The 13,191-nt window shown below is 39.8% G+C and overlaps 1 protein-coding gene across 3 annotated transcripts in view; it reads right to left on the bottom strand.

The window, feature by feature from the left end:
• The window catches only part of LOC143179156 (thyrotroph embryonic factor), a 102,335-nt gene extending 89,676 nt beyond the window's left edge, over positions 1 to 12,659 (bottom strand). The window contains exon 1 of one of the 3 annotated variants that reach the window (XM_076378249.1): positions 12,080 to 12,659. In XM_076378249.1, the coding sequence (XP_076234364.1) occupies positions 12,080 to 12,167 (88 nt within the window). In that variant the 5' untranslated portion in view covers positions 12,168 to 12,659. The remainder of the gene's footprint in view (positions 1 to 12,079) is intronic. The other 2 variants (XM_076378250.1, XM_076378251.1) reach the window with 2 other exon arrangements.
• Positions 12,660 to 13,191: the final 532 nt, after the last annotated feature.

The following is a 13,191-nucleotide window of genomic DNA, read 5'->3' as shown; positions in this document are numbered from 1 at the left end:
CGAAGCAGAAAGAAATAGATCGAAATCCCTTCATTTTTCTCCTTTCACTCTCTCTTTCTCTCCCTTTCTCTCTTCCTTTTGCTGGACCACCGCCAGTTATGAAGCGCGCGCGGGCGAGCGAATTTTGTTTTTCACTCGAATCTCATGCGACCGAAAAACGACAAAGGAATCTCAAAGACGGCGATCGTCTCATGGAAACCGCGTTGTTTGACGTCAAAGCCGAACAAAATTTCGTGTACCCTTCTATCGTGATAGTATTCCAACAATTTCCGAGTGTTCGTCAATAATTTTTCGATATCTTTTTGAGAAGACAACGTAATCTTCTACTTTGTCTCTATTTGAATTTTTTGAATTTAGTAATTGAATAGAGTCGATGTCGAGAGAAAGAATATCGAGGAGATGTTCGACAATCTCGAGGGACAACATTAAAATCTAATACACTTGTGGAACGCTTCAGGGGGTGGTTACAAATGAGAATGAAGTATTCGAAATCGTAAGTGCTCAAGCCAAGGTTAAGTACTGTTGAAAGCAGAGAAGATGGCAGTTGCTTCTGATTAGTTCTGCCAAGAACATATAAAGATGGCACACACGCATTTCCCTTATTGGCCGAATTGGTCAGATACTAGGCATTCGAGACTTGTAACGAGTCGAATAATACTCTTGACCCTGTTTTGCCACGACTGCCAACTTCTCAACTCCCAACTAAAATACACATGGAGTATCTGAAAAAGTACACACTCGTATATACCATGAACGTTCTGTTTTAAAATAAATATTTTTTCATTTCAGTCAGTCCCATATATACTCAATAGGGTTGATTTTTGGAAATTATTAGGGTGTTTCTCAGAATAAAGCATTAAATAATTTAAACTTCTAACCCCTTGAAGTAAAAAAAATGTGTTATACGAATTGTGCTTCAGAACTTTATCTTATTGAAAGTCCTTTGAGTTCATTCAGTTCTTTGTTTGCGTATAAACGCTTAGCTTGAGTTGGACTACGTACGTGTCAGTCTTATAATAGTCAAGAGAACTTTAATATCCAATTTACACGTCAATTTATAACCAATGAGTATACGAGTCGATGTTAATAGGTACAACTGATGTTCAAAATTAAATAGTTGGCATAATGACTGGTAAGAAAATTGAGGCTCAGGTCGTCGAGGCGATACGTAGTCTACAGGTTGCCCAAGGATCGACTCCACGAGAAATCTGCAACTACATATCCCAGGAGTATAATGTCCCCATAACTACTATTAAAAAGCACGTTCAATTGGCTCTCAAACGTGGTGTCACGTCGGGAATTCTTCATCGTCTCAAGGGGTAATCAAAAGAATAATAATATAATATAGCCATGACACCTAAAATTCAGGATTTGTATTCACCTCTAGCACAAAATTTAAAGCAATCAAAACTCATAAAAAAATTTGAAAGAATTCACGTATCTAATATCTCCAGAGCTCAAAAATTGCGATTAGAAAAAAGATTTTGTGCTTCAGTTCATGCTATGAATAAACATAAGCTTTGAAATACCAAGAACAAGGTTCCTAATTAAAAAATTACACTATGCATATTATTATCTTCATAATTATATAGTATTTAAGTGTCTGACAAATACGAGGAAACACTCAATTTACAACCATGCCTAGCTTTACTCTTTTCCGCCATATCGAGTTGGACACAAATCCTTAATTTCGGGTATCATGACGACATTCAAACAGGGCCACTAAGTTAGCCCTATGTCCTATCCAATGTTAAACAGAGATCAATGACAATTACACAATGCATTCCAATTCAAGTGTTATATGCAAAATTCGCACCGTTCTTTAACAGAGGATGCTACACGTACAACCAGAATTTCCTCTCAGAGTTCCCACTGTGCGCAGACGATGTACAAATGCCCTGTCGCAGGAAAAGTAGGCGTCGAAGACGGTCCAGTAGTAGAAAGCGGCGTAGATCGTACCGAAAATCGCACAGAAGACAAAGATCCAGAAGACGCAGGGGAAGATCGGAAGTGCCCAAAGAGATAGTCGAAATGGAACTGAAGGCTCTGACCAAACAATCGCAAAAAAGCAGCAGCCCCTTAAGAAAAGAGAATTTACAGAGCACAGTGTCGTCGGTCTGCGAAAGTTCCGAGGAGAAACGCGAATGATCCTCCAAAGTGCAAAGATTCACGGCGCAAAGACTCACAGAGCGCAAGAAAAATGGAAAACAGGTGCAGCTGATAAAACACATCGGTAGACGGGTCGCGTAAATAAAAAGACGACCGATGCGGGGGATGTTAGCAAACATGCGATCACAAAAGAGAGCGATTCTTAGTGAAATCATAAGTAGAGAATATAGAGGATGAGTATCTCTTGTTTGGTTGAGGATAGAGAAAACTCTTGGAGAAGAAGGTTGAATGGTACGCGAAGATCTATCTTTCTGTAACTTTGCTTCTTGAGTAAGTTCAACGACACAGGTGGAAGTAAAGGGTGCTGATCTGGGTGAAATTGATTTGACTAATGGCGAAAAGATGCTCAGAAGGTGTAGAAAAGTAATAGACATTGATTCTAGGAGTAAAACTAGTTTTTTTCTAAAAACGAGTTTACAGGAGGGGGCGCAATATTTGTTGAGTCAATCCATAGTATGAGTAACACAATTTTATCTTGCCACAAATCAAAACAAAACAATATTGTATAATTTCTAGAAATGAGTAGGTTTGATACATTGCTACGACAATATTGTTTACCACTGGTTCAATAATATCCCGTACTTCACACATGTAACATCTACATATTTCTTATTTGCAGCTCATCTTAGGCACATCACCAACTGGGAAAGAAACATTCCAAGGAAATCGATCACTGTCTTCAATACTTGTATGTGTTTACTTCGCGTACATGTACCTCTGTTTTAAAGTCTCTTGTACGCTTGTATACTTTGTATGTATTTATTTCTTTATATACAATTAATACGATTTACGAATAAATTTTGTAAATCATTCGTGTTCTCAACGATCAAATATCTAATAACTGAAGGAACTGCAATAATAAATAGGCAGCTCTAGTTTGTACACATTTCTAGCTTTATATTCTACATTGTAAAAAATGTCCTTCAATTAAGATTAATTGAAAGATTATTTATATTATTTATTGCAACCAAAATTGAAGTTATCAGACATTGGGAATGAAACTTTAGTTAAACGACTAATCTTCAGCCACTTTATGAGAACTCGTAGTCATTAAAAGTTGCAGAGTTGAGAAGAGTGTTAGATTGCGCAAGAAAATATGTTGCATGAAAGAATGTGTTTTTATAATGGAATGAAACCAGACAAGTCAGCATTAAATAATCCATAAAATACAGAGAGTGAACTTGGAGATGCTTTCATTTTATAAAACTGTATTTCATTACACTACTAAAATATCATTATTTCTAAAAATGTGATTCGCGTGCTCACTACGTAATTACACTAATTAAACAGTAAACTTAGAAGTACTGTTTTTTCTTCGTTAACACGAAAAAGAATCAGCTCAAATTTCAATTATATTAATTGAAAGTGAAAAAGGGTATATAAGTGTGCATTTAATAATCATCGTAAAAAGGAGAATTTCCTTGAGGCCGTAGAAATGCTCATTGAACGAGCCGTCTCTGGTTAGAGAGCCCGTAGTCGTTCGTCGACGATGACGGCCCTGCTCACGGCCTTGTTGGCTAATGATAGTCTTGCTAATGATGCGTTCGCACACGCACACGTATAGTCGTGACGTGTGACTATTTCACCTAGTCGTGCCGCGGATAGGCGAGCATCTTTCAAACCAGAGATACTTGACAATAATGTGATTACAGTATGGCCAATCAAAAGTGGACGTGACAACCATCTTCTTTGGTCAAATTTCGTACATTTTTACAGTATTGTAATTATACCATGATAAGTATACATTTTTAATCGTATATTATTTATACACGTATGTATGACAGCACTTACTTTAAACGTGATTGTTATTTCTTATAGAAAATTAAGAATGTTGATACACATGATATGGAATTTACTGTACTGCAACAATATTGTCTCTGAAATATGAGAATTAGTGGGTTGCAAGAAACAGCTAGGAGACTATATTTCATCTTTCGTGACAGTCAGCTTCTCGTAAAGTTTAGTAATGTTAGATGTTTCTTGAAAGCATTTTGCAAATTTAATAAATCCTTTAATTCAGTGAGAACTGTATTTTTCAAAAAATATAGTTGCAGTTTAACTAGTACTACGTATTTTTTCCTTTTCTTTGATCAAGCTTTTGCAATAATAATGCTACTTTTGTGCTGAAATATGGTGCTATAAATACTTAAGTGGAGTAACTTGTCCATAATGTATAAGCTAAAAATATATGAGATTGTAAACAAAGTTTAAATTTTAAAGTATGAAATTACCACACGATAAAGTTGAATAGATAAACCTTCAACTCTTTCGAACAGCGCACGTGTGTACGTTGACGAAATTAACAATTATTTACAAAACGAATACATAAAAACTGACTATATTTTTAATTCCTATAACTAATTTATTTCCTTTAGTGGCACTTAGTGTATATATGTATAGTGTAGTGGAGTTAATCAATATGATAAATTAACTGCTCAAATATTAAAAGATTTAAAATAAGAAATAAGAAATTTTCTACTCATGAGGCAAATTAGCTGCTCAAACATTAAAAGATTTAAAATGAGAAATAATAAATTTTTACAAAAAGGACCTCCCTATCCTTTTCTTTCATTGTAGGGCAACATAAATATGATAGCCTATGGCAGTAAACATTTAAATTCGCCCCTGCTACTGTACCAATCACCTAAACACGTACAAATTATGCACTTGTAGCATCTAAAAATAATAATAGTCTCCAAAGAAGCAGTCATTCAAGAAAACAATTTCCCAATTATTTTGAGCATCATGACATCTATACCTAGAATCATTTTTATAAAATAGTCTTGCAGAAATTGGAGCTTTCGAACTTTTGAACATGCGTTACGCGTGTGAGCGCGGGCGTATATACATATTAACACTAAAATACAAGAGGAGCACGCGGATCTCACGAGGCTGAGCCAGCTTATCCGCGGCGCGGCGCAACGTGGTAGATAATGCTAACAAGAAATATTCGGAATTACGCGCGAGCACGTGACGGGCGCGGGCTGAGCCGCCTATCACGTGCCACCGTGTTTTCTGTAATGGTAACGCGAATGCAGGTGAAATAGTGACGATGCACCTAGTCGAAATCTGCCTTTTACGCTTGGCCACTGGCCAAATCGATTATTCCCGCTGACTTTGTTCGTATCGCGCCCGCGCGCATATGCCACGAGAGCGAAACGAGAGACGTTTTCTTTCCCATTACGAATCATCCTAGTCTTGGTTCAATTTCTCGCGGATATCGCCAGTAAACCCACTCTCCATTTCACTGGCGAATATGCATGCCCATTTGCTACAGTCTACATAAAATAGTAGAAGTATCCAACAGAGAAGTGCAGGTACTTCATGCTTGAGTCTCGTATTAAGTCTAAACTGTATATTTTGGAAATGATGCAAATAAAGAAGCAATAACGGCTGCACAGAATTCCTTCTTTATGAGCTCCTTGCTACGTTAACGCCAGCTCTAAATTATTTTAAACAAACAAACGCTAACCCATTCCACGAGCAAGTTACCGGCTACAAATTTGCCAGTGAATCTATAACGAGGAGATTACGTACACAGATTGTTATCTCTATTCGTGTGCTGACATAATGAAGACTCGTCTGAGTAAGTAGTTCATCAACATCCCCCTGTACGGAATCCCTCCTTTCTTGAGCCGTTCCCCTCGTTTCTTGTTTCCCCCCTTTTCGCGTGTCACACTTTGAAAAAGACAGTCAAGCTAATGTGATTGGACGAATCGTACAAGTGTGCGGAGGCACGAAGCCTTTACGCCGTGCCCGAGAAAATATGGCTTCCGCGTCAAGGTTGTCGCTAGGGTTAGACAGTGCTCCAATACTTCAATATTCGGATATTTGATAGAAAGGTACTTGACTCATGTCTATGTGACTGTGAGGCAATACGACCTGTGTCGCACTTTCAAAAAATCTGAGCTGACACCTAGATTAGAATCTAGAACAAAATTTATGCTTCTAGAACAAAGGAAGGACATTAACAGAATTTTTTCACGTAAAAATAAGGATTCAAGCAGACACAAACTCGGAAGATAGTATTGAAGTTGAGAACTTTAAATGTCAATAATACAAAAATATGACTTAGGTAATTTTGTCTCAAGACGACAGATACATAGACAAAAACACTACAAATATTTGTTAACTATCATTGCAAAAATCTAGCAATAATCAAATCGATTACTCATTAATTTGAAACGAAGTCAAAGTGTGGTGTAGTTTCTCATCATCGAAGTTCAACGAATTGCCTTTTACCGCAGGCATAGAACACATGTGGAGAAAAAAGATGAGACCCTATCAGGTCGAACCTCGGCTTCGAATATACCTTTTGCTTGTTGGTATTTTCGAGATACATATGACAGTAGGTGGCAAAGTTGCGACGCGTCGAGGTACGCTTATCTGTTCGCAAGATGCTTACTCATTATTGTGCCGCTTTAAATAATTTACGGTCCCGACAGCGGGGCCACGTGGACGACGTTTCTCGGGCGCTGGCGCACATTTACGATCCCTGTAAAAGGGACTCAAACGATAAGATAGCGCCGGTAATTTAGAGCTGACGGAGCGATTAGGAATAAGAATGAGCCTCCGCGAGCACCGATACGCATATCGTCGATGCTCGATAATGGGAATATCGTTCCCAACTTCTCTGGTTTTGTCACATAGATTTTTGAATCCGCGCGAGTAGCACTTTACGAGTTCCATGGCGATCAAATCAATACAATACCCCTTTGTTATAACTTCACCATATCTAGGATTTAAGTACGTACATACCGTATCCCTTCTATATGTGCCTACTGTAGCTATAAATTACTTGGAGGAAACGAGTTCTGCTTATGAATATTGTTACTTTTTGATAGAGCCAATGTAAAGGAAATACATATATGTATGTACAATGATTATTTACTGCAATATCTGCTGCTTAAAATTGTAGTAAACGACAGTAAATCTATGTATAAGATACTCCACGCAATAGAATGAAAATTGAAAATAAAAATGTTTGCCTCCCGATAGCCTTTCAACAGTATCTCAATATTACCCCTTCCTTAAATCTTCTAATCAAATTAAATACAACGGTGATTACAAAAAGTCACTCCTAAACGAGCAGATACTATCCACAAGTTCCTCCGCGTATGGGAATGAATAAATTTTCCCGAGCCCCGGAACTCTACCTTACCAGTTAGAAGTTAAAAACCGTCTTCTCCGACTCCCTCTCAAGATACACCTTACCAACAATTAAGACACTCCCGAGGGGGCGATTGGCAAGCGGTTCGAATCGATAAACCGTAGCCTAGTCCGCGAAGGGGTACTCACGACGCGCATCATGACCGAAGAGACGAGCTGCACACGAGTTACGTGGATATTGTCTGAGACAATATTCTCTGAGAGAGGATCGAGAAACACGGTGGATCCACCGCGATCGGTTTTCGGTCGCGCGTCCCGATGAGGTCAGAAGCGAGGAAAGAGAAGGCAGAAGCTTGTCGTTTCGCCGCAAACCCGAAAATATCCGTGTCGACCGGTATGTTGAAACCTGGCATAAGCTCTGGCCAAGTGCCAGAGGAGCGGTGCTCGGTTAGAGGCCACGCCAGGCCAGAGGCGACCGGCCTCGCTGCTCCGAGCGTCCGCTAGGCCTCGCCTTCGAGAGGGAACGGAGTCCGTAGACCGTTCTCAAGTTGAAGACCGCTCTCGAGTGACATTTCTAGAAGAGACCACGGCGCGACGACCCGCTCCAAGCAGCCCGATAGCAGCTTCGACCGGCCTGATTGTCGCGCTATCGCTCCCCGATTACTCGAACACGATACCACGCGTCGGGGGTCGATCAGAATTATGACCTGCGTATGGGACCCTTGCGCATAACCGTCACCCAGCGGGGATTTTAGGTTTGAGCACGTGTTACGTGTTACGGGTCGCTGGGCGTTCTACTACGGAGGATTTCTAGATTTCTATAGAGGCGAAAGCCTAGAGGCCTTTTCTTGACTTCTCGATGGTTTGATTTTAGGTGGGCATATATTTTCTAGAAGTTGTACTCTGGTAATATACACCTGGGTTTCGTTTCGCACAAGGGATCTGTGTTGCGTGAAAAAGATTGCGAGTTAGAATTTGCCATTTTACAACTTGCGAGTCAATCGTTACGCGATTCTTTTTACGCGGTCTAGACTCAGTGTGTAAAGAGAGACCCAGGTATAATATATTCGCTACGGTTCTCACAGTACTGTGAACTTGATCTTCAACGCTTAAATGCCCACTTTCGGATTTGGCAGCGAACGTTTTATTTGATCGAATCTGGTATAATGGAACTACTGCCCGTAGAGCACAGAAACGCCTTAAAAACGTCTTAAAGATATCCAGTAGAATCCTAAAAATATCAAAAAGACTTTGAAACGTTTGAAATTAAATTAAATTTAAAACGTTCGAAAAAAAGAAATTTCGATATTTTTTACCAGTCTTTTTTGTTCATTTCTACGATATAAAAATAATAGAAGATGCGCTCTCCTTTCAAGACCGAAGTCATTAATTGAGAAAACAATTACTTACATGATTGAGACACGCACAAAAAATGCTGTTATACAAGTGATCAAATTCGTTAGTATTAAAAGTTCCCACAGACGCTTTTTTAATCATTGGTTGACCCTTTAAGTAACCAAGCTAACTATTCCTCCACGATAATATGAATAGAAGGACGGTTTCTATCTCTTCGCGAGAGCGTTTATTTAGCTACTGACACGCTTATTCAGAAACATTCTTTTCTGACTTCTTTGCATGACAACGGAGGAACTCCTTTTGCCACGGAGCAACGTATATCTACATATACACTTATACCTATTATACATGTGTAAGTAGGTCCTAAGATAATTCCTTTCTTCTGAATATTATGTTTATACGTATGTGATATAAAGGAAACAAGAATTTATGTATGTATGAATGCTGTTTATCATACAGTTTGTAATACTAAAAATGTCTTCTAAATAATTCTAATTTGCTAAAATTTTCTTTCGCATATAAAATTACATTTTACGTATCTCAACTCTGCATGATATACGTTATAATAGGAGATGGTGTTTAAAATATCCTGCTTTTAGTTTGAACAAACAAAATATTAAAAACAAGACTGAAACAACGGTTACCAAATAACTGATACCATAGTCGAATACCCCCCCGCCTTCAAGAATATAAGAAATATCAATTTTCGCTCAGAAACTGAAATTTTTAATAATCCTATTATAAGTGTTAATGAACAGGTTTGAATTGTTCGATTTAAAATAAATTAAGAAAAATCTAAACGGAAAAAGACAAACAATCCTTTCCCCTCACTAAATACGTCTAAAGTGAAGCAATAGACTTGTTCTAATATTCATAAGCTTCTAATACATTTTCACTTAAACGATATAAAACATATATGCACGATGCCCGATTAAAATAATGACATAACTTTATCATAGTGTAAATCTGAAAGGTAGTCGCGCGAAACTATCACACCTTGTAATTATGATTACTAAATCACCTCATTGTTAAAAATGTGCTCCGGTTCTGCAATTTAACTGTCGCAATAAATCTATCGGTTTGTTTGCGGCTATGAGCACTTTTTTTTATATGGTAATTATAAAATTGAAAGTGATTTATAGAAATTTATATAACCGAAGGGTCAGCGTTGGCACTCCCATCAAATTATGCGTTTACGTACAAATTGTGACATTCCTTTAATTTATTTCTACTTAATAAAAGCAATAATTCTTATATACGTTAAAAAGTACTCATTTAATAAAGACCTAAGTGACAAACTTCAATTATTATGAAATAGACGTTGACACACCGAAAATAGACATAAATTTATTTATATGACAATCTGTGATAAAAGCAATAAGGTGATAACTCTACATGCAAAAATAAGTGAGAAATCCGTAATCAAATTTTCTAATTTCGAACTGAGCTTTATGATTTTTGCGAATTCTGAATTTTCACTACTGATATGCACACGTGCTCCAAAATACATCTTTATCTTTTTATAACTAAAGGTCCTTCACTTAACTAAAACACAAAGTTAGTTTTCCTGAAAATAAAACGAGAGATAAAAAAAGCTTCACTTCGTATTTTCAATTTATTTTTTTCGCACAGAACTATCAGCCTTATGCTGGTACCATTCATACTAAAAACACTCTGTATAAACTTCTTTACGGATATCTGACAATTAACAATTTTTTAAACGTGTCACTTATCCAGCAAACGAACGATATGTATAATAGAAAATAAACAGAAAGGCATGTGTACATTTATTGCGAATGGTTTTAGTGTTAAGACAACGATATTGCACTACAGGCTCAACATCATAGAAGAAGGCAACCTCCCCTGCATTTTAACGAGAAGTAAAATGATTCCGATGTCACCTCCCAACGAAACCCATTTCATTCGCGAACGCCGAGCACGAAACTAGTTGCAAAGTTGAATGGGAAGTAAGCCATTACGTTGAGTCAGGGAACTGTCCTTAATTTAACGTCTCTCCGTTTCGAGTTATTAGCGTGTGATGTACGCTTGCTAAACCAATTAACGCTGACAAGATTCGTAATCTTCTTTTTGTGTCTTTTCACAGATTTCTTTCCTTTTTCCCCGTTCTGTTTTCCACCGATAGGCGAATGCTTGAATCAAGCAAATACCGCGAATACGCATGCGCTCCGTCTGGACGCGAACCTTGTTCCACGGATAATGCAGCTCGACAGCAAAAAAATGTTAACTTAATATACTTTGACAATAGTGGAAATGCACTTTGTTCTGCCATTTACATTCGACAAAAAACAAGGTCTCAATATGTCCGCGAAAATCGCTCATCAAGCCGATTAAATTGATACCACGAAAGCACAGTGAACGAACACAATTATCTGGGAACTCATCGCGATTCTAATTCCGCTTATAAAGGCTGACGTACAACTGTGACCATCGTTCAAGATACCATGGCGAATAATAGACTAAATAAATACCCCTCCCTTAGCCTGTCCCCTTTCGCTATTCCAACTGACAACTAAGAAAACCTGCGCCTCTAAAAAGTTCCTCTGCGATAGCGGAAAGAAACGTTAAGATTCATTGCAAATATTCGCGAAGCAGCGAAAAATCTTCGATACATCGGGTATCATAGAAATAATCGACCTTTGATAAACGTGTCAATGACTCTCATTCAGAAATTCCCAAATACACCACGCGACGAGTTTGTCAGACAGCGTAATCAACGCATGCACGTCTCATCGAAAATCGAAAGAGTGAAACCGTTTCGTTCAGCAACTGTGTCAAGCTGAACTGAAACGAGCGTGCATAGGACGCAGGCCGAGCGCGTGAAAGTGAGGTTAGGTCGGTAGCCGTCACGTGGTGCACCACGGGGTCCAAACGAGGGTAATCGAGAGACCAAAGAACTAAGCGCCGACGAGACCAATCAACACAAATGCGTGCTTTACCGCTCTTTGTCCCTTTTTTTTCTCTCCCGCGGCTTCCTTTTACGGCCCGTTTCGATCAGCCTCCGTCCCCCCTGTCCCCCGACCCACGTCCCATGACAGCGGCGAACGGTGCAAAAGATTGACGCACGGCTTTGAGGAAAACGTAAACGTCACGAGTCGCAGAAGGACAGTCGTGCTCGATGGGAAATACCAAGCGTTAAACGAGTCAATCGGAATGCCCGAAGGGGACAGAGAAGATTGAGGGAAAAGGAAAAAGGCGAACGCGTTCGCTACTTGTTCGATCGCCGCTAGTCAGCGCTGAAGTAGTATTTGCGCGAATTTCGAAGAAAATCAAGAGCGCGTGTTCGTGTAGAACAGAAGGAGGTGAGGCGCGAGGGGGCGAGGGCAAGGAGGGGGACGGCGATATATCGAGCCCGCGTCGAGAAGGGCATTCTAAAGATACACACACGCGCGCGTTGTAAATTGCAGAGAACAGTGCCGATACTTACCGATCAGTGGAAAGATACTGGGTTGATCGAGTAGCGACTTAAGGCTGTTTTCAACGAGGATGGGAGATGAACGGTCCTTGTCACTCATTTCACGCACTGCGCCACGAAGCCGCACGTTCCGAGGTACACACGCACACGGTCCGTTCGTGTGTGGGGACGACACGCACACCGCGCCGAAAGAGCAAGGCGGCCGAGGAGCGTGTAGTTAGGGGCCTATATGCGTACACGCCAGCCGCGTGTGTATACGTGGGAAGCAGGAACGGCACGCACACACGCACACGCGGTTAACCGTGTTAATAACACAGGCGAGAGCGTGACGATGGGAGCACGACGTGCCTGTCTCGTGGGACACTATCGGGACGACGTTCTTCCAGGCTGACGGAGAGAAAAGGCGCCCGCACCCGAATCCTCTCGCCTCGTCACGCTGTTTCTCCCAGTTTCTGCTATCGCCCGAGACGACCGCGGCCCGTTCGAACACTCTGCCCACCGTTAAAATAAACGCGGAGCGCTACCCCGTGCACGGTGCTCTTGAAAATCAATCTAAAAGTGGCTCGGCTGGTGGCGCAATCTCCTGGCTGTCCTATGGACCGACTCGCGACAAGTGAACGACGCCTGCCGTACTGATAACGAACACTGTCTTTGCTTTCGCCTTATCGTGATGCGCGCGCATCTCGCCCGTGACATCCCACTCCACCCCGCTCTGATGTTCTCTCGGTAACCGAGTCCCTCGCGACCATGATCCAGCGATTTTTCTGAAATTTTCGCTTTGGATGATTCTTTCCTCGACCTTTGCTTTCGAGTTTTCCGTATTCTCCTTAATTATGGTGTTTAATTGAGTCGGATAATTGTAGTATACGTTGAAACACTTATTCGTTTATTAGTTAGGTTATGTTTTTCAAGAGTACTGTTCCAATTAAGTACGTTCTTTCGCTTAATTTTCAAGGTTTCTTGTCAATTCTGTGAAGATTGTTTGTACGGGGATTTATCACAGATTTATCATGTCATATCATTTTGTGAGACTTAGAAAATATTAAATAATGTAGATTGTAATAATACTGTAAGGTTAGGATTATTTGGTTTACGTATGTGTGTAATTTATGATGTTAAATCAT

The sequence above is a fragment of the Calliopsis andreniformis genome, chromosome 5 (genome assembly GCF_051401765.1).
Source record: "Calliopsis andreniformis isolate RMS-2024a chromosome 5, iyCalAndr_principal, whole genome shotgun sequence".
Classification (NCBI taxonomy): Eukaryota; Metazoa; Arthropoda; class Insecta; order Hymenoptera; family Andrenidae; genus Calliopsis; species Calliopsis andreniformis.
Note: the sequence above shows the minus strand (reverse complement) of the source record. Positions and strands in the feature narration are given on the sequence as shown.